Here is a 22444-nt window from a genome sequence, read left to right as displayed (position 1 = left end):
GTGCCCTTAACGTTATTCACAAAGTTTAGAGCTTTGGATGTTTTTTTTATCTGTTTTGGAGAAAATATCTACTGGGTTGTATTCTTTCATTGTTTCTGCATTCTGGGCATTACCCAGATGAGATGATTAATGTGTTGAATCACAAAAATTTGAATTTGGATTTTGATGTTGATCCAATTATCTTGGGGGGCAAGTGTACAAGCATGTATGATTGTATTCAGTGATGGGTTTGTTCAGATGCGTGGATTGAGTTATTTCAGTTATTTTTGGTAGCACGTTGGTTGTACTGAGGCTTATTTGCATTTTGTTTCGAAGCAAAAAATCGAAGCTTGATTTGGAAGAGATGGGGTATATTGGGGCACATGGTGTGGCTGCTTTGCTTAAATACAAGTACAGTGGCGTGGATCACTCTTACACTGCCAAATATATCTTGCAACCCTTTTGGAGTAGCTTCGTTAAAATCTTTCCCCTTTGGATGCCGTAAGTTTCTTAATCTTCTTCTCTGATTTTATTGATTACTGAGTGTTATGAATCTTATGATTGACTGAAGTTAAGTTCATATACTCTTCTCTTTGGCTTTAATTGGTGGGTAAGATCATGAGTTTTCTGGTGTTATAAGCGCTCATGTTTTGTTCTCGAATTTAGGTGCATAAGTTTTCTGTTTTAGTAGTTTCTGCTGGGTTTATCTTGGATTTATGTTATTCACTAGTCTACATTTGATACATTTATTTTAAGAAAACTTCCAAATAGACAAGCAAACATTTGTAGTTTGCATGATGAGTTCAAGACCTTTAGCTGACTTACTTCATGTAAATTTACAAACCCATCAATATGCAGCTATGTTTTGCTTAGAAGATGGAGTACTTCTTTTAGTTGATATTGCGGACTTACAAGAATGAAAATTCATAGCATTTTTTTTTCTGAGACTAGATAATCTCTCCTTAACTGATTATGAGTTTTAACATCACCTGTTTGTGATTTTTGCTGATGTTTGCTAACATTTTCCTTTGTTCCTTGGTTTCTTCCCACGCTTCCATTTCTGACTTTTTCTTCAGGCCCAACATGGTAGAGTGACCTTTGCTCCCAACTATGCTTTATCATTTTTTGAAACTGTTGCCTTTTCATTGATGATTTTGTTTTATTTTTTGCCAGATAACTCTAACAGGATTCATGTTCTTGCTCACATCCGCTCTGCTTGGCTATGTGAGTGGTTTTTTCTATCATCTTTATTTTCTGCTGTTAGGTTTTCCTGTTTATAATGCTAATCTTTTAACTCAAGCTTCACATTTAGTTTTAAAAATGTTCACATTTATCTTTACTCTGGTTATGGTGTGCATGATGCTTAAAATGGGAATGTTATTACTTAGTAAGCTTCCCATGAATTTGTGTTATGTGTTTTTCCCAGATATATTCACCACGACTGGATTCAGCTCCTCCTAGATGGGTTAATTTCGCTCATGGATTGCTACTTTTCTTATACCAGGTTTGCTTAAATTCATCCAAGCAGAGTTGCCTTTGATTTTTCTGTGGAGTCCTTTTTATTGTTACACATTGCTATTTTATTTCTATCTTCATTGTCTCATTTCCCATCACTTTCCTGTTTGACCTTTTTCACAAAAATCTTAAGACGTTTGATGCCGTTGATGGGAAACAAGCAAGACGGACAAATTCCTCAAGTCCACTGGGGGAACTTTTTGACCATGGTAATGCACTGCTATCATGTTTTTTTTTTCTTCTGTTGCCTTTGTACATTCACAATTGAATATTGATGATTTATATTCTGGTGGATCTCAATGAATTGCAGGTTGTGATGCCCTTGCCTGCGCGGTATGTGTCTTCGTCTTTTCTAGTCATTTGGTACCCTGGAATTCAAGTTTCTTTTTCATGTTTTATATGTGTTTGTTTAGTTTGAAGCATTGGCCTTTGGAAGTACCGCGATATGTGGAAGATCTACTTTCTGGTTCTGGGTGATTTCAGCTGTTCCATTTTACTTTGCTACTTGGGAGTCGTAAGTTGTCCAACTGAGTTTGATTTTGTTATTAGTCATTCGGGAATATACCACCTTCTTTTTCTTTTTCTTGGGGAAAGGAGTGGGGGAGTGGGTTGATTCGATATGCTAGCATATAAGTTTGTTCACTCCATGACCCTGCATAGAATATTTCATATGCAAAAATAGAATGTTCTGATTTATGACTTTGTTGATCCAGTTACTTTACTAATACCCTAATCCTTCCTGCTGTTAATGGGCCCACGGAAGGTCTAATGCTTATATATTTGGCCCATTTTTTCACAGCTATCGTTGGTAAACTCCTAATTTCATTCTGCTACTCTACTTGTATGTACAGCTTGAAGTTAACTTCTAAACCAATATCTAAAAACTCTTCTTTTCTTTAAGTACATTTATTTCTTTACATTTTCAGGTTCTGAGTGGTGGGCTCTACAATTTGGAAAGTCTTTGCCTTTTCTGAGTTGGGTCCCCATTCTTAGTGGTAAGGCCAAGCCTAATTTAGTTGATACCATACAATTGATATTTGGCATCAAACACTACATTTTGCGAGACTTGACTGCATGCTATATTTCCGTATATAATTTGCAGTACCTATCTATATAGAGCTCGTATGCAGTTTGATTACCTTTTTTATATTTGTTGTGGATGACTATTTCTTTGGCTGCTTCACAACATATACTACTTCCATTGCAGTTGGTCTGAAATTTAATTCCTTTTTTTTTTTTTCACTTCAGAAATCCCAACATACAAAGCTGTGTTGTATCTAATGATAGCTTTTGCTGTCATCCCAACGCTCACATTCAAGTATGTAATTTTCTGTTCCCTAATTTTTTGAAATTTGAGTCTAACTTTCTCATGTATAATAGTTCTTTCTGTTTTTTCTATTATAACTTATTCCTGAGCTCTTAATACATGTATCATGACGTTTTCAACTCAATTGTAATTTTTCTAATTGTTCTATATGGAACCTTGTAAATTGTTATCCATACTACGCTTGGCATATCTGTGAAGACTTAAGCTACGGAAGCAGGGTTGCATTGCTAACTACACATTGTGGGCATGAACTTAGAACTATTATGTTGCTATCTTCATGATCTTACTAACCTAGAATTCCTTGGGGTATGGGATTGAATTGATATTACTATTTTCTATAGATATAACAGCAATCTGGTGTTAATATTCACAAGATATATATTTTTTTGGCTGAGTGCCTTGGTATAGTTTACCACTTCCCCAAACCATTCATGTGTCAGAGATTCAGAGCTCACGTATAAACTTAAAAATAGTCCTTTGAAGGCCATTAGACACTTGGACCTTATGTTGGATTATGCTTGTGTGCAGTGTATCCAATGTTCATAAGGTTGTTCAAGCAAGGAAAGCAAGTATGCTATTGGCACTGGCAATGGTATTGTTTTTATCTTTCGGATTTTATGCTAGTTCTAGACACTTGATTGGCCTAATGGGTGTTTCATGTTGTTTCTTCTCAGATTTACCCTTTTGTAGTCCTTTTGGTAGGAGTTTTGGCATGGTATGTCTTTATACTTTGCGTCCACCCCTGTTTTTTTTCCTTAAATTTATTGCTATATTTTATTTCTTTTAAAAAATGGTTTCAAAGTAGTAATAATTTATTTGCAGGGGTTACTTGTCACCAGCTGACATTATGGGGAACTATCCACATTTAATCGTTTTGGGAAGTGGGCTTGCTTTTGGGTACCTTGTGGTAAGATATCCGTGTTTCTTTATAACCGTATCTTTTGAAAGTGTGGGTTTTCCATTCGAATGTAATTGCTTACTATCGGGGCTGTGAGTGCTAGATTTCCAATGTCGTTCTAAGGGGTCTTGTAGACAACCAAATTGTTTATTCTACCATTGTTGTTGAAAGGAAAGCTCTGTTTTGGCAGGGAAGATTGATTCTTGCGCACTTGTGTGATGAGCCAAAGGGTTTGAAAACTGGAATGTGCATGGTATGTAACAATCCCAAAACTGCTGGAAATTTAGAGTCTGTTGAGTGTGTATTTCTAGCAACGCAGTAATAGCAGCATCATATTTCTCAGAATTGGTTAATATCAACAACTTCTGCATGCTTTTTTTTTTTTTTATAATTCAAGACCAGATTATATTACTAACTTCAATATTTATTATTCTGTGCAGTCATTGTTGTATCTTCCATTTGCCATTGCAAATGCACTCACAGCTAAACTGAACGATGGGTATGTTGTATTTGATATAATGTCGGGAGCTCTTTAAGTAAAGACGGGATTCTTCTGTTCTTGACAGTCTAGATGTTTCTGATTTCTTGAACTTCCTGTGTACCTTTTTGTTGCAGAGTTCCTTTGGTTGATGAGAGCTTGGTTCTTCTTGGTTACTGTGCATTTACAGGTATGGTAATTTGTTATGAACGTCTGCGTATTGGAAATACATGACACACTACCATTTTTATGGATGTAGTATGTACTTACGAATTTCATTACACTGTACCATACCTCGTGGCTGAATTTCACTTTTCTCTGAATGCAGGGACACTCTATCTTCACTTTGCAACGTCAGTCATTCACGAGATCACAACAGCCTTGGGAATCTATTGCTTTAGGTGAGAATGTGTGTTACATTCAAAATCGAAGCATATTACTCACCAAGTCCAAATAATTTTTTGACTAATACAGCCTGAAATTTGATTGAGCGCGGTGTTCTGTGCTCATTCTTTCACCTAGACAACAGTTTGCTTCCGTTCACCAAATTTTGTTCCTTTTCTTTGGAGTGCCAATTGATACCGTACCTTTGATCCTAACTTGCGGTTTCTTGTTGAATTACAGGATAACTAGGAAGGAAGCTTGAGTGACATTGCATCAATAAATAGAACATTAGAAATATTGACGTTGCAACCATTTTCTCCCTTCTCTACATTTTTCCAATTTTTGTTTCAGCCCTGCGGGCTAAGTCGAGAATGATGCAGTTCGAGCGAGTTTTCTCGTCAGTATAATTTTGTTTTAAGATGAGTGAAGAGTGATTAAAATCCATTTCCATTCATTCTTGCTGTTGTATAAGATTTTGTTTTGTTTCTTTCCGAAGAGAGTTACCGATTTAGGCATATTTTCTCTTCCCTTTGATGCATCATTTGAAATCTATGTAAGTACAAGTTTGAGCATCCGATGGTGTCCGTTTTTTCTTCTCTTTCACCTCATAAAAAGTCTCCAAGTCTGAAAATGTGAGCAGTGGATATCGACATTTGCCTGTTTTCAATCCAAAATGTAGTTTTATGTATACATGACAGGAACGTAAGCAAACAATGACAACTAATGTGACGATACATGATACTGAATCTTCGCCATGTTCTTACTTACAGAAATGAAACCACAGTTGCGGTTTTATTTTTCCGACCTATAACATATGGGAAGTCAAATTATATAGCCTTCTCCAGCCATCTTGGCAATCGTAATGATACTTTCATCCCGTGCCTCGTAAGGAACACCGAACACAGTAGGTGGAACAAGAACATGAAGGATCCGCTATTAATCAATACATGTTACAAATATAAAGCCTTAATATATAAAGAGTGCATATGCGAGAGGCAGAGCGAGAGAGAGAGAGATACCTGAGAACCAAATAAAGCATAAATCACTTCCATTGACGGGACTGAATAGATGCCCGATGCAGTAAATATGAATGTTAGAGAAGCATGAATGTTTATAGTGATCTGCAAGCAAACCAAATCACAAACAAAAAACATATCAAATCTCGGTACTACAAAAAACGAATATCAAACAAAGGATGGTTAATTACCAAAGCAAGTATGTTTTCCCTTATCAAGAATGATGATATCAAGACATACCCTACAGCACCCAGTGATCGAACCTGCACATATAATAAAACTGTTACCATCAACTAAAGCGTTTTAACTGGCTAAGAGACAACCACTGCTTCGAACAGGTTCAATTAACTTTGGGGGATAAGGGAGAGAACATTACAATTGTGCACAAGAATATTGAAAGACCCCAGCTTGCTCCTAACCTGAGAAGTTGAAACATAACAGTTAAAACTGAAGTAGACTCACCATAAAACTGTGATGTCAAAAAAGTAATCCGTAGCCACTGCGTAAACTAATTTGAATCACTTCATACCTCCATAAACTTCCCATTGTAAAACCAACTAAACCGTGCTTAAGCTGCACAAGATAATTAATTAGCATGTTAAGTGCATATCATACGGTTCTTACCAAAATTTTCAAGAAAAAAAGTTCAAAGTAAAAGTCACGGTGGCTAGAACAACAATGAACTAGCTAGTCCATCTTGGTCAATCGGTATGGATCACTAGTCTGGAATGGCTTGAGAACTATGAAACTAACCTATCTCAGCTATTCTACGAGAGGAGAGATTCCCAAGTATTAAGAAGCAACTTTTTGAACACGAAGAATCAGAATACATACTAATTCACAATAATGAGAACAACAACAGGACAGATAGCATGCTCACCAAATAGGTTAAGGCTTTCACCGGACCAGACAAGACTAGCAATAGCATAGTTGTTGCAACCTAGCACGATCAGAAAACAATGGCAATTATGTAATGAAAACGCCACATCAATCTCTTAAGTTTAAACATGGCGGGTCATTGATGGTCACAAACCATAGTTTTTCTTCCAGTAGCGAAGCTCCACCTCATTGAGGTGATCACTATCGGCAGCGAGAAGAAGCAGCCAAAGTAATCCTGCACGAAAACCAAGCCTTTTTAAGATAACCTATACAAGAATGCATAAACTCTCGTTAGCCCTATGCCTCTTAGGCTCTTATCATTACGTCTTCCACCACTAGCTCCAACCATCCTTGCCTTCTCTACTTTGAACTTCTTCACATAGACATGAAATGACTCTTTTGGGGTTCTTCTTGACGTTGAACAAATGGTCGGACTTCTTTTTGATCGAGCGATAGGATGAATATTCTTTGGTAAAAACCAAAGAAAGTTCGTCGAAACTTCGGATAGATTGTGGCAGTAGGGTGTAGAACCAATCTTACGCCTCGCCTTGTAGAGTGGTGGCGAATATCTTGCACATGAGATCGTCGTTGTTTCGATAGAGGATCATTACACTTCAGTAGTGCTTTAAGTGTCTCTCCAGGTCTTCATCCCCTTTGAAAGATGTGAAATGTGGCATACTGAACTCGCGTGGAGGCTCTGGCTGCTCAATCTCGTCCGTGAAGGGTGACCTGCTTATGTTGGTCATGTTTCATCATAGTGCCTTGTCGGTGACCTTGTTGCGTTGGAAATCACACAATCGCTTGGTCAAGAGTCTCTCTATTTCTTCCTGAATTTTCCTTTGTTAGGGTAGCAGAGTTCTCGGCTGCCCCCAGTCGTGACTTGCTGTTCTAGGCTGCTCTTCCATGTGTTTGGCTCGTCTATGCCGCGGATGCGGTGCGTTCCTAGCAGGTGAGCGAGTTCTTCGTAGGCTGCCAGTTGAACTTGAGCCGAATTGAATGACTACTTCTCTCCGTCCGTCATGCTGCTTACTCCGATGTGAGGTGGATGATGCTCATTGCGGGCTTAACCGTGAATGAACACTTCGCTTGGAAGGTTACTCATGTTGACTATCAGAGTGTGACCCCAATCGTGAATGTATGCTCGTCCGTGGGCCTAGCCGAGAGTGCACGCTCATTCGCGCACTAAGACGGGAGTATACACTATCTTAGGGGCCCAATCAGGAGTGTACACTGCCCAAACGCTCGGTTCGTGGCTGGTCGAGTGGCTGCTTGTAGGGACGCTGCTGAAGGGGTTCTTTGTCTGCCTTTGTCCTACTTCAGGACACCTCGTTTGGGGCATGTTGCATCTTGGTGCGCTACAAAAGTTGGTTCACCAAAGTCGTTTGCTGTGCGAGGGCGTTCGTCAACTCTATGACTTGTCGAGACAAGTGTTGTTCTCCATTTGGGTTGGAATAGCTTGGAAGAAATGCGTCTCTTTGAGCTATGGAAGTGTGGTAGACTTCGAGCGCTAGATTTGAGTTAGGAAATGTCAAATCCACATAAGAATGTGGTGAAAATGCTCCCAGTTCGATCGTTGGTCCGAAAATTTGGAGCTAGGACAGTTGAACTAATCTTGGATTGATTTGGGCTGCTTAGAAGGCCACGGGAGCAGGCTGGGCCACGGGAATAGGCTGCTCGAACTTTAAATGAAAAAAGAAAAATATTTCCTCACTCAAGAATTTCAATGCCGAAAATTCAATAACAAAAACAAACACAGCAGCTCCAGCTTCCCGGTCACTGTCGTCTCCACCTTCATCATTATTCGATTGCAGAAATTCAATAACAAAAACAAAGCCGTAAATTGAAATCAGAAACGAAATCGCAATAAGCAAATCTTTTAAACAAGAAACCGATCGAACGAGAAAGAAAGCGTGTTATATTGACAGGAGAAACAGAGCTCCACAGGTTCGATGCTGAGACGCTCGCCCGTGCTATCGGATTCGAAAAATGGTGGAATTCGAATTGAAAATGAAAAACAGGTTGGGTGGAGAGATCGAAAGAGGGAGAGAGAGAGAGAGAGATTCGATCAATTCAATTGCAACAACGGAGGAAGTGGAATTGAATTGGAAATAAAAATAATAGCAGAGAATAGACGGAGAGATCGAGAATGGGAAAGAGTAAGGTACCGTTTGGTACGTGAGAAGGGACGGAACAAAATGGGATAAGGCATTCCGTCCCACGTTTGGTGTGCCTAAAACGGGTGGAACGAACTGTTCCACAGGACTAGTTTTGGATGAATTTTCGTTCCACCTCACCCCCTGGAACGACTCGTTCCACATCCGTGGAACATAAAATTATAACCTTTCCGTCTCCTTCTTCCTCCTTATTTCCATCCGAGGGCATCTTTACTCTCGTTTCGTTCCGTTCCGTCTTATCCCGTCCCATCTGCATACCAAACGATACCTAATTGAACGAGCAAAGCTTGGCATCAGGGTAAAATAGAAAACTTAATGTTTGAGACATTTTGATTGAACTGGTTTAGTGGTAGGCTTCGTCTTAATTATTAAATAAGAGTATATTTTGCACACCATTATTTTGTATGATATATGTTCATCATCCTATTTATTACTATTAAATATGTTTAAATTTTGAAATTTGTACTTATTCATTATATGAATCTCGAAATTTAAATTCATTTAACAATGATAAATAGGATGATGAGTATGCATCAAATGATGATGAGCAAAAATGCTCCCATTAAATAAAATTATTACAAGATTTTTGATTAACTTTTAAAATTTTAAAATTATTTTCATTAATTTTTTTATTAAAAAACTTAAAAAAAAAAAATTAAAAAACTAAACCTAAACCTAAAAAATTTAAATTTGATTTCGTCGCCGTCACTCCTTCGCACCCCACCTTCTTCCTCCATCTGTTTCTTCTTCTCCGCCCAGCACAGAAAAACACCAACCCCTCTTTCTTTTCTCCCTCTCTGCTCTCCTTTTTCACTTTTTCTTCAGCCTTCCTCCCCTCTCTCTCTCTTCTCGGTGCGAAATCATTCCGTGGTTTGAGATTGACCCATTAAAAAATCATAACTTTGACCGCATTCGTAAGCACCCCAAACCCACCAACAAAATTAAAGGGATGGGATTGAAAGAAAGACCTCATCTTTGAGCCTATGAAGCAACGTCGTCTTGCCGGCATTGTCGAGACCCAAAAACAAGATCTTTGCCTCCTTCTGCCACAATCCGAGCAATGCAAGAACCCCATAGAAAAAACCCAACAAGAAGATGGTGTCTCCACCCAAAAATAGTTAGATCGAAAGCCTCGCCCCAATCAGAGTAACAGAGAACTGTTACTGGGTTTGGTGCGATCAGACGGTTGTGATGTGGCTGTGAACCATTTGGGCATCGTGGGCCGTTAGATTCTAAATTTCGACCAGTAGGCCTCACGACCAAGTAATTCACATCACAGGTTTGGGAAAGGGGATGCTGCGTTTTCAACTGGATTAGATTGAAATTGAAATTTTCGAATTTCTTTCTCTAGAAGTTGGCGGCGAGGCACGAATCCCAGGGCGGTGACCCAAGGTCGCGACGAACTGCGGAAAGGGAATTGAGGGTTTGGGAGAGGGAATTGAAAGTAGGGCGGGAGGGGGGGGGGTGGAAAGAGAGCAGCGGAGAGAAGGAAGAGAAGAAAGGCGATGAGAGGAGGGAAGGAGATGAGGGTTTGACGCCGGCTAGAAATAGAGTGGGTTGAGGTCTAGGAGTAGGAAGTGCTGCGTTTTCAACTTTTTAATTTTTAATTTTAAAATTTTAATTTTATAATATGCACGGAGACATAGATTGACACGTGTCATCTAGTTATTGTCCATGTTTAGAGATTCTAACGGAAAATTTAGTCGATGTATGAAACTATTTTAGAATTATAACTTTAAATATCATACTGAGACGAAAAAAATTTGATGTATAAAGGTTAAAAAAAAAGACACTTCAAGACAGTAAATTGAGATTGATCATTAATTTTATTAATATTGAGTATTTATTTTTTAGCCCAATTTTTAAACTCAAATATCTAGAAAGGCAAACTTGAAGCCCAAATGTTTTGAGCCCTCTTCTTTCTCCCAAGCAACTATCTTATTTTTCTTTTGTTTCTCTCCGAATGTTCTACAAGTGTTTTTTACTTTGCATTTTCTCATTGTCAAACTGTAAAAATTGTGGTGGTGAATTTGATTGTGTCTCAGTCTGTATAATCACAATCCATCTTGTGATTTTATACCTTTACCCCTGCTATGGTATAATCATTTGATTTTCTTGCAGTAAGAGATTGCGATTTTTAGGACAACATTCTTCATCAATTCTCATATTTTTATAAATAAAAAATTCAAATCAAACCGAAAAAAAATCGAACTAATTTGAACCGAAAAAATCCGAAGAAAAACCAAGTTGAACCGAACAATAAGTTAAGCTTGATTTTCAATTTCAACTAAAAACCAAACCGAATGGAACCGCTCCGAATGTAAAGTGGCTAGTGGAAACTGGAGGCCGAGTCTGAGTGGGTCAATCTCGCCCTCACATGACATTCCCAAGGCCCAAAACCCTAGATTGCATAACTGGCAATCGAGGAGCAATTCCAAGTTGAGAAGTGAGATCTGAGGGCTGACACCTACCAGGTAGCAAGTTACCCATCAACCAGGGGTCCACAGCTTCCGTCGGTGTTTTGTTTCAACTCTCAACTCAATAACCAGTACTAGTGGCGAAGTGGCAAGTTTTATTTATTTGAACTAGAATTAGGATTACGAAATAACATAAACAGAAAGATTCGGAGATGGAAGGGAGTTCGGGGGGCGTAGGAGGCGGTGCGGCGGCAGTAGGCGGTGGAGGTGGAGGTGGCGGCGGCGGTAATGACGTTGAGCTCCTGTGTAAGACGCTGCAGGTTGAGCACAAGCTCTTCTACTTCGATCTCAAAGAAAACCCTCGCGGCCGCTATCTCAAAATTTCCGAGAAGACGTCGGCCACCAGGTCCACCATCATCGTTCCCTTCTCCGGCATCTCTTGGTTTCTCGATCTCTTTAATTACTATGTCAATTCCGACGACCAGGAAGTCTTCAGCAAGGAATTGCAGCTCGACACCAAGGCAAGTTCCCTCCCTCTCTCATGCTTTCTTCTTCTTTAATTTCTTTTTTCTGACTGACCTAAATTTCTCCTCCTTAGGTCTTCTACTTTGACATTGGCGAAAATCGCAGGGGCCGCTTCTTGAAGGTCCGTTTTTCCCTTTCTCTCTCTTCTTCTTCTTCTTTTTTTTTTTTTTTTTTTTTTTTTTTTTTGCAATATATTCTATCGTCTGTTTCAAAAATCTTACAAGTATCCCATCCGATCAAATTTTCATGCTAATTTGCAACCACATCCTTGAATTAGTTACAGACTCTACTTACTGGGGATCAATTTTTGGTATTTTACTTACTTGCATCTGCCTGCGTGTGCATAATGACATTTGACTACACACTAGGCACACACCAATTTAGCCTTGCATCTGCGGTTGCCTCATCACCTTGACCTGGCCTTAATTTAGTTTTTCTAATTATTTTTTTCATAATTAAGATTTGTATGCTAACAATTATGTTTCCATCTGTGTACATATATTTATGGGTGTGTAGATATGTTCTGGATTACATGGTATTGACATGTACATCCTTCATCCTTGTTTTAGGGAAACTATCGATAAATTAAGCACGGAAATCTATGCAGTTGAATAGTCAAGGACTATTTTAATTTCACAGTGAATTGTTTTAGAACCCTTTTTCTTCAAACTTTACACAAGAGAAGTGCCTGATTCTATAAGGAGTCCCCTGAAATGCCTTAGAAGTTGGCTTCTTTAGTTGGACGACAAAAGTAATGAATCTACAACAAGCAATACTTTTACCTCCGCTCCCCTGCCATTCCCACCCCACCACCACCACCACCACCACCAAATTCATAAATACTTTTTCCTCCTCTAATGGATAATGAGGATGATTTTCTAGTTTAATGTTGTTTTCAAACTTTTCTCTCACTAAATGTTTCTAATCCCCAAGTTTCGAAAGTGTATCCATGAAATTTCATATTAAAGTAGTTTAGCATCTTCTTGTTTTTGTGCATTTTTCTGTTAAATATTCCAACGCACTTGGGGTAATAGTCACTTGTTAAGTCAAGGTTTGGATGGAGGATTATGTAGTTGGTGAATGTATGGGTCCTTCAAGTAACTCTGATGGTTTTTGTGAGGTAAGAAGAATTAACAGGATATTTAACGGTAGAGATGGAGATTGGTTAACACTTTGGGATCCAGTTTCATGTGAAGAACCATCAGTGGTGCTGATGTCACGTGCAGACATTTTATGTGTGTTGTCTCTGTTTCCTGAGTGTCTTCTACTGATTTTTGCTTCACCTTTGTACTTATATGTACTTTGCTTGTATCTTTTGTTTTTTTATAAAACTTTCCCTTGTTTATTTCTATTGAGGAATATCTTTAGTCTTGGGGTTTTTTATCACCTACCTTTGACCAATGGCAGCTGACACGTCTTTACTTTTTATGATATATGATTGCATAATAGTGTATCATGGGTGAGGTTGAAAATTTGGATATAGATGAACAGATCAGTAGAAATACAAGTAAAGGTTCCCTTAAAATTGCTATTTCATTCAATTCATGGAGATTCTAAAGGGAACTTTAGGAAATCTCTACTTTATGCCCCAAAAGGAAAATACTTAGATATTTCTAAAAATAAACATTAACCCGCATTTATCCCAAATCATTACAATTTCAGCCCATTTAAATGTTTACTATAGAACTTGAAAAGCCAAAACTTGAAAATCTATATCATTGGAATGAATAATTCGTAATCCTTCTAGCGTTTCTTTTCACTGTTCTCCTTTTTATTTTCTTATAACATGCCATAAAGTGTTTTTGTCTAAAGTGGGTAGGATATTTTGTTTTCCCATCTCCCCAAAGACATGGTTAGGGCAAGGTGTTGCATTTGCTATAAAGACGGGAAGTTGTGGGAACCCAACTAAGTGCTTCGTCTGCGATTGATGGTGGTGACTTGTAAGTTCATGTCTGGTGGTGATGAAGCTAACTCTGTAAACCAGCTATTTCAGAGATATTCCTGTATCTGGAAATTTAATTGTATTGATACGGTTTTGATGTGTTGCCGAAATTTCAGAATTTCAGCAACACCTTGGGAAGAAATCAAATGACCCCCTATTCCATATGGGTTCTCTATAAATTCTTAATGTCATCAATATCTTAGACAGACTTCCAGATTTTTGCATCACTGCTCAAATCTTATTAAGACTAAGGTAAAGTTATTTGTGCTTGACACAATTGTCGAAGAACTATATCTTCTACTTCTCAGTAGCTCATGTCTGCTGTTGGGCTGGAGCAGCTTGTGAATGATTTGAATATTTTTGTGGGCTTGATATAACATGGAGCCCTACGGTACTTACTAAATGGTATTTGTTGCCCAAATTCCTTGATGTGAAGTAATTTAAGGGGAAAGTTTCTATGCCTAAGTCGTTGGATGAAAATCTGACATCAATAGGAAACATACCATTTACTTAAGATCTTCAACTCGTTGACATTCTAAATGTTGGGATTTTTATTTTTATTTTTATTTCTCCAACAACTTAAGAGCATAGTATATATCCTATTAAGGTACTTGGCATCAAAAGCTTAAAACATTGTTGTGTATGTACACAGCTTCACAACGTGTTTGGTGCAGGTTTCTGAAGCTTCTGTTAGTAGAAATCGCAGTACTATCATTGTTCCTGCAGGAAGCACCCGAGATGAAGGGTGGGCAGCATTTAGAAACATTTTAGCTGATATCAATGAAGCATCAAGGCTTTTTATACTGCCGAATCAGGTGTCCTTGTTTTTCATGCATAAACTCTTTCCTACTTTCTAGGTAATATTAGTTTCTCTTTTGGGAGTGACTTACAAGTCTTGTGAATTTTCACCTGGTTGTTTCCATGCCAAAGCAGCAAAGTTCTGAACCTTCAGAGCGCCTTGTTGGGCTTTCAGATGATGTAGGCGCTGGCTTCATATCTGGCCACAATAGTCAAACTGCTCCAACTTCTGAACTGAATGTTGACAGATCCGCAGAGTTGCCGGCACAAGATGAAATTGGTAACATGGGGGTGTCTAAAGTGATCAGAGCTGATCAAAAGAGATTTTTCTTTGATCTTGGGAATAATAATAGGGGACATTTCCTAAGAATATCTGAGGTATGCTTCAGGAAGTGAAAGAATTTTTTCTTTGAGACTCTAGAAGGATTTGCTTGTTCATTTTATATTTTATATTTTAGGTTTCTGGCAGTAAATGAAATCATAATATCTTTAGAATTCTGTTTAAATTGCAGGTTGCAGGTTCTGATCGGTCCTCCATAATTCTCCCCCTGTCAGGGCTCAAGCAGTTCCATGAAATAGTAGGTCATTTTGTGGAGATAACCAAAGACCGAATTGAAGGAATGACAGGTGCAAATGTTCGGACTGTGGATTCTCCCCAGAGATGAATCCTTCCCCTGGGGTTTGGTGATTAAACCAATAATTCCAGTATATCAAGACTGCTTTAGAGGTAAAAGTAGGTGTTTTGATTAGGGTGGGATTCTCCTTACAGTTGTGTTCTGTTATTTTATTCTCTTCTTCTGTTCTCTCATTCAAGTCTGAAATAATATCCGTTTTCTGATTGCTCAACGTAGAATTCGGAGATGATTGCCAAGCTTAATTTAAACATCAATAACACAAAAAAGAGACAAGATACTTGTAACTTGAGTTTGATAGTCTGTCAACCTTCCAGCTTAATAATAATGACCATTCTAGCTCTGCTATATATTGTTCAGTAGCACAAATGCATCTACTTGATTTGTTTCTAGTTTTATGGCTTGTGGTGCAGGTTTTCACTTGTCACCTTTTTTAAGTGTAACCTTGTGGTTGGTAATGTTACCCTTGAATGTTAAAAATTACGAGGAGAGGGAAAAAACTTGGTTTTGAGGAGGGCTATACTAGTCGTCACTCTGCTGGCAGTAGAGATGATTTAGCTTGAGCAGCAAGTGTTACCGTGCCAGGCAATCGTGCAATATTATATCTACATAACTGGGGCTGCATTTAATTATTTAGTTATTCATCTTTTCCTGAGTATATTTTCTCTGAGGCATCGTGTTTGCACTTTTGCCTTACAGATTGATCTAGTATTTCATGGAACTGCTTTAAAGGAAACAGAGCTACCCGTAGACATATCGTAGTTAGTGAATAAACCTTGTAGGCCCTCCATTTACCATCTTTACTTAAATAGCCTTCGTAAGTATCTACCTATCATTTCTGTAAAATACCCTTAGAAGTTACTCACCAAATTACTTAAAATACCATTTCCAAGAACCAAGAGATACCCATCATTGTGAAATAGATTTCAACATGTAGTGAGTATCGACCCAACACCTCGATCCTAGTGGCTCGTGCTCCAGCCGAAGTTGTACACCCATTGTTAATGACGGCTGACGAAGATGATTTAAGCTACTGAAGATGTGTTGGTAGAAAGCAACTGAAAAGGTTGCAGATTTTAAGATTTCAACTATTGAATGTGTGCTACTTAGTATTACGGTCTAATAGTATTCTTCTTCACTTGTAAGTGAGAGGTTTTAGGTTTGATTCTCGCCAAAGGCGAATTCGCACTAAATTATTATAACTAACTCATTATGAGACTTCGCACACTCCTCCGTCAATTAGATAATATTGTATGTTTTCAAAAAAAAAAAAAAAAAAAAATCACTGAATATGTGCACAATTTGCGGATGGTTCATATTGAATGATGGGACACATGATGATTTCAAATCTTCAGGAAAAAGCAAGAGCAACCGAGATTTTTAGTTGCTGGCCACTGAAAATTATATTGTCTTCGGTTCGTTTCTACCGAATACGTGGACTCTTCAATAATCAATTGGCATTATAGAAAAAAAATTGAAATTAAAAATGAATGGAGTGCTTTGAGGGTGGCAATAATGGAAAAGGATCCTCACCGGCTAGAGCGGATTTCTTAAGGGACCTAGGTGGTTCCAGGACCACCCAAAAGCTCGGATAAGTGGTTGTGAAGACTTCCGATGACCACCCAAGTCCGAGCAGATAAGGGAGGAGAGGAGCGACTGTTGTACTTTTTTCTGGAATTCTGTTACTAGAAGGAGAAGAACAAGAAGACTACTTATTCCTTTTTAAATGACTTGGTTAGATGAAGTTGTTTTACCCAAGCCATTTGAGTGAAACAGTGCGGTTTGTTATGGGTTTGAAAACAATCTCTAAGTCACCTGAGAGGTTGAGTTTCGTAGGGGCTTGACTTTCAAAAGAGCCCATTTTGCCAAATCTTCGTATAACCCTTTAATTGCTTCCCATTGGGCCATTCCCCAATCCCCATCCCACCCAACCGAAGGCGCCACCGGCCAACACCAATCACCTCTCCGGTCTTCAGAGACCATGAATATTATGACACATTTTTAGGTATGACACTTTATCATAAACAAATTTAGTCTTTGTTGCTTGTAATGTTATTGGTACAAACATTATGAATGAAAAATTGTAGTTTACGGTTTAATTTTTTAATATTATATTGGGACCACCTGATCTTAAATTCTTGGATCCGCCAGTGCTCGCCGGATCATTTTTCTAGGGATCCTGTGATCGTGACCGTTCATCGTACATTATGTTGTTAGTTATCGTTAGGTACTATTTATATTTAATTTTAAATTTTGGAATAATTTCTGACCGCACGATATACGATGAACGGTTACGATCACGGGATCCTTAGGATTTCTAGGAAAAAAATCCGACAATGATCATTTTCTGGCAATAATACCCCCAACACACACACACACACACACACACAAAATTCATATGGATAGATATGGTTTATTATAGCGTTAAGGGTGCACCTCATTACTCAATCATGATTAACAAATTTTTACTGTTTAATTTAAATTAACGTTTACATTTTTACTTAGACAAATCATAGTTTACTTTTTATGTTGGTTACAATTACGATTCTCATCATGGGGTCATGGACCATGGACGCAAGCATTGTTGTCCAATATTAATTAGTTTATTAGTATTGTTAGGGAGACTAAATTTATAGATAAAATTTTGAAAACTAAAGGACATGGAAGTTGATGATTGATTTATTACATAAGTATTGATAAACGTGATCATTCATATTGGTGATATATCTTTTAGTTTGCAAATTTTGTCTATAAATTTAGGGAGCATTTTTTCTCACAACCATAACTATAGTGTATGCTCACCTAATCAATTAATATGTGTCATTTTACCTAACTCTAGTTAACTTTCACATTAAATGTTACTTTTTCAATTTTGAAAAAAAAAAAAAAAAAACCAATGTTAAGTGAAAGGGATAGTTTAGTCGCGGTTTCTGGTTCCTAACTGTTATAGACTCAAACCTTATACATTTAGGTTTTAGATTGTAGTCAACTCTCCACATAAATAGCATAATAATAAAAGATATGTAATAATATCAATAAAGACTCAAAAGATATGTAATAATATCAATAAAGACTCAAACCGTTATTTTGGTTTCATTTACATCACCAATTTAATTATTGAAATTTTCTTATGGGTTTCAACAAAAAAACAATGATTATGGGTGCATTCTAGATTTTTTTATTTATTTTTATTCTCGACGGTACGAGGAAAATTTGATTGATATTGAAAAAAAATATACCTAGTCAAGAGGGACATAAACCTAACCTTTCATAATACAAAAAAAAAAAAGGATAAAAAAATACATGAAAAGAAGAGGAGACATAAACCTCACCCTTTTAGAAACAAAAACAACAAAGAAAGAGAGGAGGGGGGGCATGAAACCGAACCCCACTAAAGCCGAACCTAAATTATAGGTCTAACAATAAAACAGAAACCAGGAAAGCCAACATAGTCTGAAAATAAAGCGAAAACCAGGATAAGCTAATACTAAATTTATTCAAATTTGATGAAGGGTATCCACCAAAGAGTTAATTTGAAATATAAATTCTTTTAAAGGAAAACTAAGAGAAATGGTTTGAAAATTTTGAGTTTTAACGATAAGGACAAAATAAAGGGTAAAGTGAATAGTACCAGGATTGACTTTTTAGTGTAAAAATGTGGTTTTTAGTTAAATTGAACAATACTGGAAGCTTTTCGTTAAAATTCTCTTCTTTTAAACCATATATTTATGTTTCAGATTTTTTTTATTATATGTATGTATTGAGTCTAATGTTAATAATTCATAGCTAGCTAGCGAGCATCGACTTGGTAATGTGGGCTGGAACAGGAGAGATGGATATATGATAATATTAGAACTGTAAATTTATTGCATTTTGGAAAGGGTTGATACATGCATGATCAATCAGCCACTCCATTGCTTGATGGCCATTCCTTTTGGTGTTAGAGTACTAGCTAGCATGTATATAATATGCCAGTGGATGACGAAGTGATCGTTTACGCGCTGTATGGAGGTGGCTTAGGCAAATCCTTGACAATGCCACAGAGTTGGGTGGTTTCTGGGAGGTTGTACTCGTCCCTGAGGGAGTGTGCAGGTGACAGGACGCTCACGTAGAACTGTTGGCCGAGGTAGCGCCTCTCCGGTTGTTCCGACCTCACGTTCCACATTCCGGCATTGTCGAAGGTCAACATTATGGCCGCCCAGGATTTGGGGAACACTTGGATGGTGTGCCTGCTCACTCCGTCCAGAAGGTTGTAGTTCTTTCTCTTTTCTGGGGTCCACCTCCCGGGCTCAATGCTGCACGTAAGAGTAGCATTGATTGATTATATTATATATGAATATGTAAGTAATATTAGCTACCTAGCTAGGTATAAATATGTAGAGATTACATATTACATAGAAGAGAGAGACTAGGTAGGGGACTTACGCGACGGCAAAGAAGGAGTATCCATCCAAATGCCATGACTGAATGCTCTTCTCGTGGTTCTCAAAGATGATCTCTACAAAGTCACGGAAGGTCTGGTTGACAACGTTGGGTGCCAAGGTGACCTTGTCCTCCACGGTGGCTCGGGGTTCATCCTGGATGGTGTCGTACTTGAAGACCTTGTCGGCCACACCAAAGTACTCAGCCAGCTTGAGTGGGGTTTCGGATTCCACGTGGGAGACTCCGTTGATGGCATAGCGGAGCTTGCCATTCACCCTCGAGGCGGAGTTGACGATCTTGATGGTACGGGTGATGTTGATCTTTCCGTAGTGGTAGGAGCCCTGAGGATTAGGCCTGGCGGCGCTGGCAGTAAGGTTCCAGCGGAAGGAACGGAACTGGTTGAGAGACCAGGCCCATCCTACGGGAGCTTCGGGGAGCTCGGGGGATCCAGGGCCGTTACCGTTTTCGTAGCGGATTATGCCTTTGCCGGTGAGCACGGTCTTGGTGAATCGGGTCGAGGCCACCATGTAGTAGTCCTTGCGCTCTTTGTCGGCAGTGACGAGCAACGAGAAGCATTGCCCCACGTGCACGTCAAGGGACTCGTAGGTGTTCTGGACGGTGTGGGAGCCCTCCATCTCGACAAGCTTCAAGGGGTGGCCTTGGATCCTGAAGTTGAGGGAGTTCTTGAGCCCCACGTTGCAGACCCTGTACTTGTAGGTCTTCCCTGGCTTCATGGTGAAGAGGGGCTCGTCTTTGCCGTCTCCCTTGGCGTTCTTGCCGTTGATTAGGATGCCATCGGGCCTTCCCATGGTGCGGCCGCTGTCCAATAATTTCTTGAGAGCGGTGTGGCTTTTGGTGTACCAGTCGCCGATCATGACGGTGTATTCATCCTCGGGATCAGCATAGGGGACGGGAATGAGCAGACGACTGTTGATGCGGAGTCCACCAAAGCCGCCTGCTGCCCTGTGCATGGCAGTGACGGGATAGTACATGTAGCTCCCGATCTGATCCTTGACTTGGAAGCGGTAGGTGAAGTTGGTGCCAGGGGCGATGGGGCACATGGTTCCAAGGGTTCCATCCTGCCACGAATTCTTCCTCTGCTGGATGCCGCTCCATGTCAAAAGGAATGGCTCATCGAGGTTGTTGAAGACGTTCAGGACGATGTTGTTGTTGGAGGTGGAGTTGATGTTGGGTCCTGGGAACTGGCCATTGATAAGAATTGCTTGCTGGGGGACTCCGAGGGGAGAGATGGTTCCGTAGGTGACATTCCATGTGAAGAACAGGTAAGGGTCTTCTCCCTGGACCACCGAAAGTGCCCCGGCTGAGAGGCACAGCAACAGCGCATACATCACGGAAGCCATCTCTCTCTCTCTCTTATTCCTATCGATCTATTAATTTCAACCCTTTCCTCACGCAATATATAATTAATTCCTATCGATATCTATGGTTTTATTTGAAGAAGACTGTTGCTTCTTTTTCTACGATCTTTCTCGTTCCCAATTCTTCCCTTTTTATACACTTGTTTCATAGTTTTTCCATCGCTCAAATTAACTTTCCGGAAACGTCTCTCAGCCCGCGCTTCTTTCTTGTCCCTTGCATTGCGCCTGCCCTTGCATTTTCTTTTCCTCCTATTTTTTCACCTTTGGACCCCTCTTCCTGACAAACACCACCACGCATGCACTAACAAAACAACCAAGACCACGTCAAAAGATTCAACCACCCGTGGCTAAGGGTGGTTGTTTTAACCGAAAATATTGTGCCGGGAGATTGCAATACATAAAATGAGCCATTTTAACTTGAGAAACTTTCATTTTTTTTGTTTGTTTATTGATAGGATTAAATTTACACCACAAAGTCGCATAAAAATGTCCTATTAATTTTTCTTATTAACACTAAGATTTGTCAATTGTAGCATACGAAAATATAGGGGTTTTTCCATGGAAGATTGTCTTGCCTAACTACTTAAAGTACCACAAAAACTAGGCTGCTATCCTAATGACCAGCCATTGAAAAATAATTATTAGACTAACTTACAGTTACCTAAATTCAATAAAATTTTATAAGCAAATACTAGACACACAGAGGTACACTCACACAAAATTTCAAGAATTTTGGAGTTGGTTTGCTATTTTAATTAAATTAAAAAAAAAAGCATAATAGCAACAATGATAAAATGACGAAAAATAGAATTTAGTTCACAAATTAAGAAAATGAGTTAGGGGAAGTGCTATCCAACACCAAATAATCGTATAAACATGTTATATTTCATTCAAATTCCTTTTATTTCTGGATTAAGATGCTCAAGTTGGCTCACTATTAGAACTCAACTTATTATTCTCTCTTACGTAGTATGTTAAGAGAATGGTGTTTTCAACTTAATCTCTAGCATGCAATCTAGAATGGCGTGTTCATCAATTTATGAAGTAGAAATCATTAAGAACGAAAAGAGTTTGAATCAACACAAGGCATCGTAAATACTGGCGTTGTCTTACTTATCCTAGAAATTGGTTCACATGTTAATCACAATTAACAAGTACTACTCTAGATCATATGTAGGTCCTCATTCGGTAAGGGTAGGCACACACATATTCATAGCATTAGAATCCTATATATACTTACTAAGTATGCATCCATAGAAAACACAAAGTTTTCATCACCGACATAGGTAGTGAACCAATTTTCATCCTTCATAAGAGAAATTCAAACAAAAAGTCATAAGAAACTTGCAATCATTTTTGAGGCTTCAAACAACCCTTAACTTCTAGAAATTAGTTACAAATAATTCTTCAATTAAACCAAAAGAAAGACATGAGTTTGAGAAGATGAAACCAAAAGAATAGAGTGTTATCCTTGTTGCCTTTCCTCACTCGCTCTTGCTGCCTTCTTGTTCTCTTCTCCACATTTGGCTTCTTTTCTTTTCTTTTCTTTTCATAACCTTTCAAATTTGTTATGGTTCCCATCATCATGACAATTCATTCCTAATTAAAGCCAATTAGTATGGAGACTTGTGGTTTTCTTCGCTGCATCAATTATGGCTGCTAAGATTTATTGTGTTTAT

General features: G+C 38.6%; 4 protein-coding genes across 6 annotated transcripts in view; 2 read left to right on the top strand and 2 right to left on the bottom strand.

Annotated features, from left to right (window-relative positions):
• LOC137715130 (choline/ethanolaminephosphotransferase 1) overlaps positions 1-5153 on the top strand; it is a 5892-nt gene extending 739 nt beyond the window's left edge. Inside the window, exons 2-19 of one of the 2 annotated variants that reach the window (XM_088691901.1) lie at positions 316-480; positions 1056-1065; positions 1153-1203; positions 1406-1483; positions 1628-1703; positions 1805-1827; positions 1908-2008; positions 2208-2302; positions 2421-2489; positions 2743-2812; positions 3350-3413; positions 3496-3536; positions 3644-3728; positions 3910-3972; positions 4160-4218; positions 4335-4387; positions 4526-4598; positions 4822-5153. In XM_088691901.1, coding sequence (XP_088548027.1) covers positions 344-480; positions 1056-1065; positions 1153-1203; positions 1406-1483; positions 1628-1703; positions 1805-1827; positions 1908-2008; positions 2208-2302; positions 2421-2489; positions 2743-2812; positions 3350-3413; positions 3496-3536; positions 3644-3728; positions 3910-3972; positions 4160-4218; positions 4335-4387; positions 4526-4598; positions 4822-4843 — 1170 coding nt within the window. In that variant the 5' untranslated portion in view covers positions 316-343 and the 3' untranslated portion in view covers positions 4844-5153. The remainder of the gene's footprint in view (positions 1-315; positions 481-1055; positions 1066-1152; positions 1204-1405; positions 1484-1627; positions 1704-1804; positions 1828-1907; positions 2009-2207; positions 2303-2420; positions 2490-2742; positions 2813-3349; positions 3414-3495; positions 3537-3643; positions 3729-3909; positions 3973-4159; positions 4219-4334; positions 4388-4525; positions 4599-4821) is intronic. The other variant, XM_088691902.1, reaches the window with a different exon arrangement.
• Positions 5154-5241: 88 nt separating this feature from the next.
• Positions 5242-7792, bottom strand: LOC137715539 (uncharacterized). Its single transcript, XM_088691903.1, has 6 exons — positions 6631-7792; positions 6478-6537; positions 6127-6170; positions 5974-6016; positions 5789-5860; positions 5242-5702 (listed from the first exon to the last, which is right to left on the bottom strand). The coding sequence occupies exons 1-6, from the start codon at positions 6664-6666 to the stop codon at positions 5532-5534; spliced, it is 426 nt and encodes a 141-aa protein (XP_088548029.1). The 5' UTR covers positions 6667-7792; the 3' UTR covers positions 5242-5531.
• A 2942-nt stretch (positions 7793-10734) lies between these two features.
• On the top strand, positions 10735-15307 carry LOC137716068 (transcription factor Pur-alpha 1). 2 transcript variants are annotated; one of them, XM_068455462.2, is made up of 5 exons: positions 10735-11588; positions 11666-11713; positions 14209-14349; positions 14468-14710; positions 14845-15307. In XM_068455462.2, the coding sequence occupies exons 1-5, from the start codon at positions 11280-11282 to the stop codon at positions 14995-14997; spliced, it is 894 nt and encodes a 297-aa protein (XP_068311563.1). In that variant the 5' UTR covers positions 10735-11279; the 3' UTR covers positions 14998-15307. The 2 variants fall into 2 exon arrangements, with proteins under 2 accessions (XP_068311563.1, XP_068311562.1); XM_068455461.2 differs by having other exon boundaries at positions 10869-11588; positions 14465-14710.
• A 3496-nt stretch (positions 15308-18803) lies between these two features.
• On the bottom strand, positions 18804-20873 carry LOC137715786 (L-ascorbate oxidase homolog). Its single transcript, XM_068455134.2, has 2 exons — positions 19390-20873; positions 18804-19259 (listed from the first exon to the last, which is right to left on the bottom strand). Exons 1-2 carry the CDS (start codon positions 20745-20747, stop codon positions 18959-18961), a joined length of 1659 nt encoding a protein of 552 aa, XP_068311235.2. The 5' UTR covers positions 20748-20873; the 3' UTR covers positions 18804-18958.
• Between the last annotated feature and the right edge of the window lie 1571 nt (positions 20874-22444).

Source organism: Pyrus communis, chromosome 3 (assembly GCF_041283825.1).
Source record: "Pyrus communis isolate YQ-2024b chromosome 3, ASM4128382v1, whole genome shotgun sequence".
In the NCBI taxonomy this organism is placed as follows: Eukaryota; Viridiplantae; Streptophyta; class Magnoliopsida; order Rosales; family Rosaceae; genus Pyrus; species Pyrus communis.
Note: the sequence above shows the minus strand (reverse complement) of the source record. Positions and strands in the feature narration are given on the sequence as shown.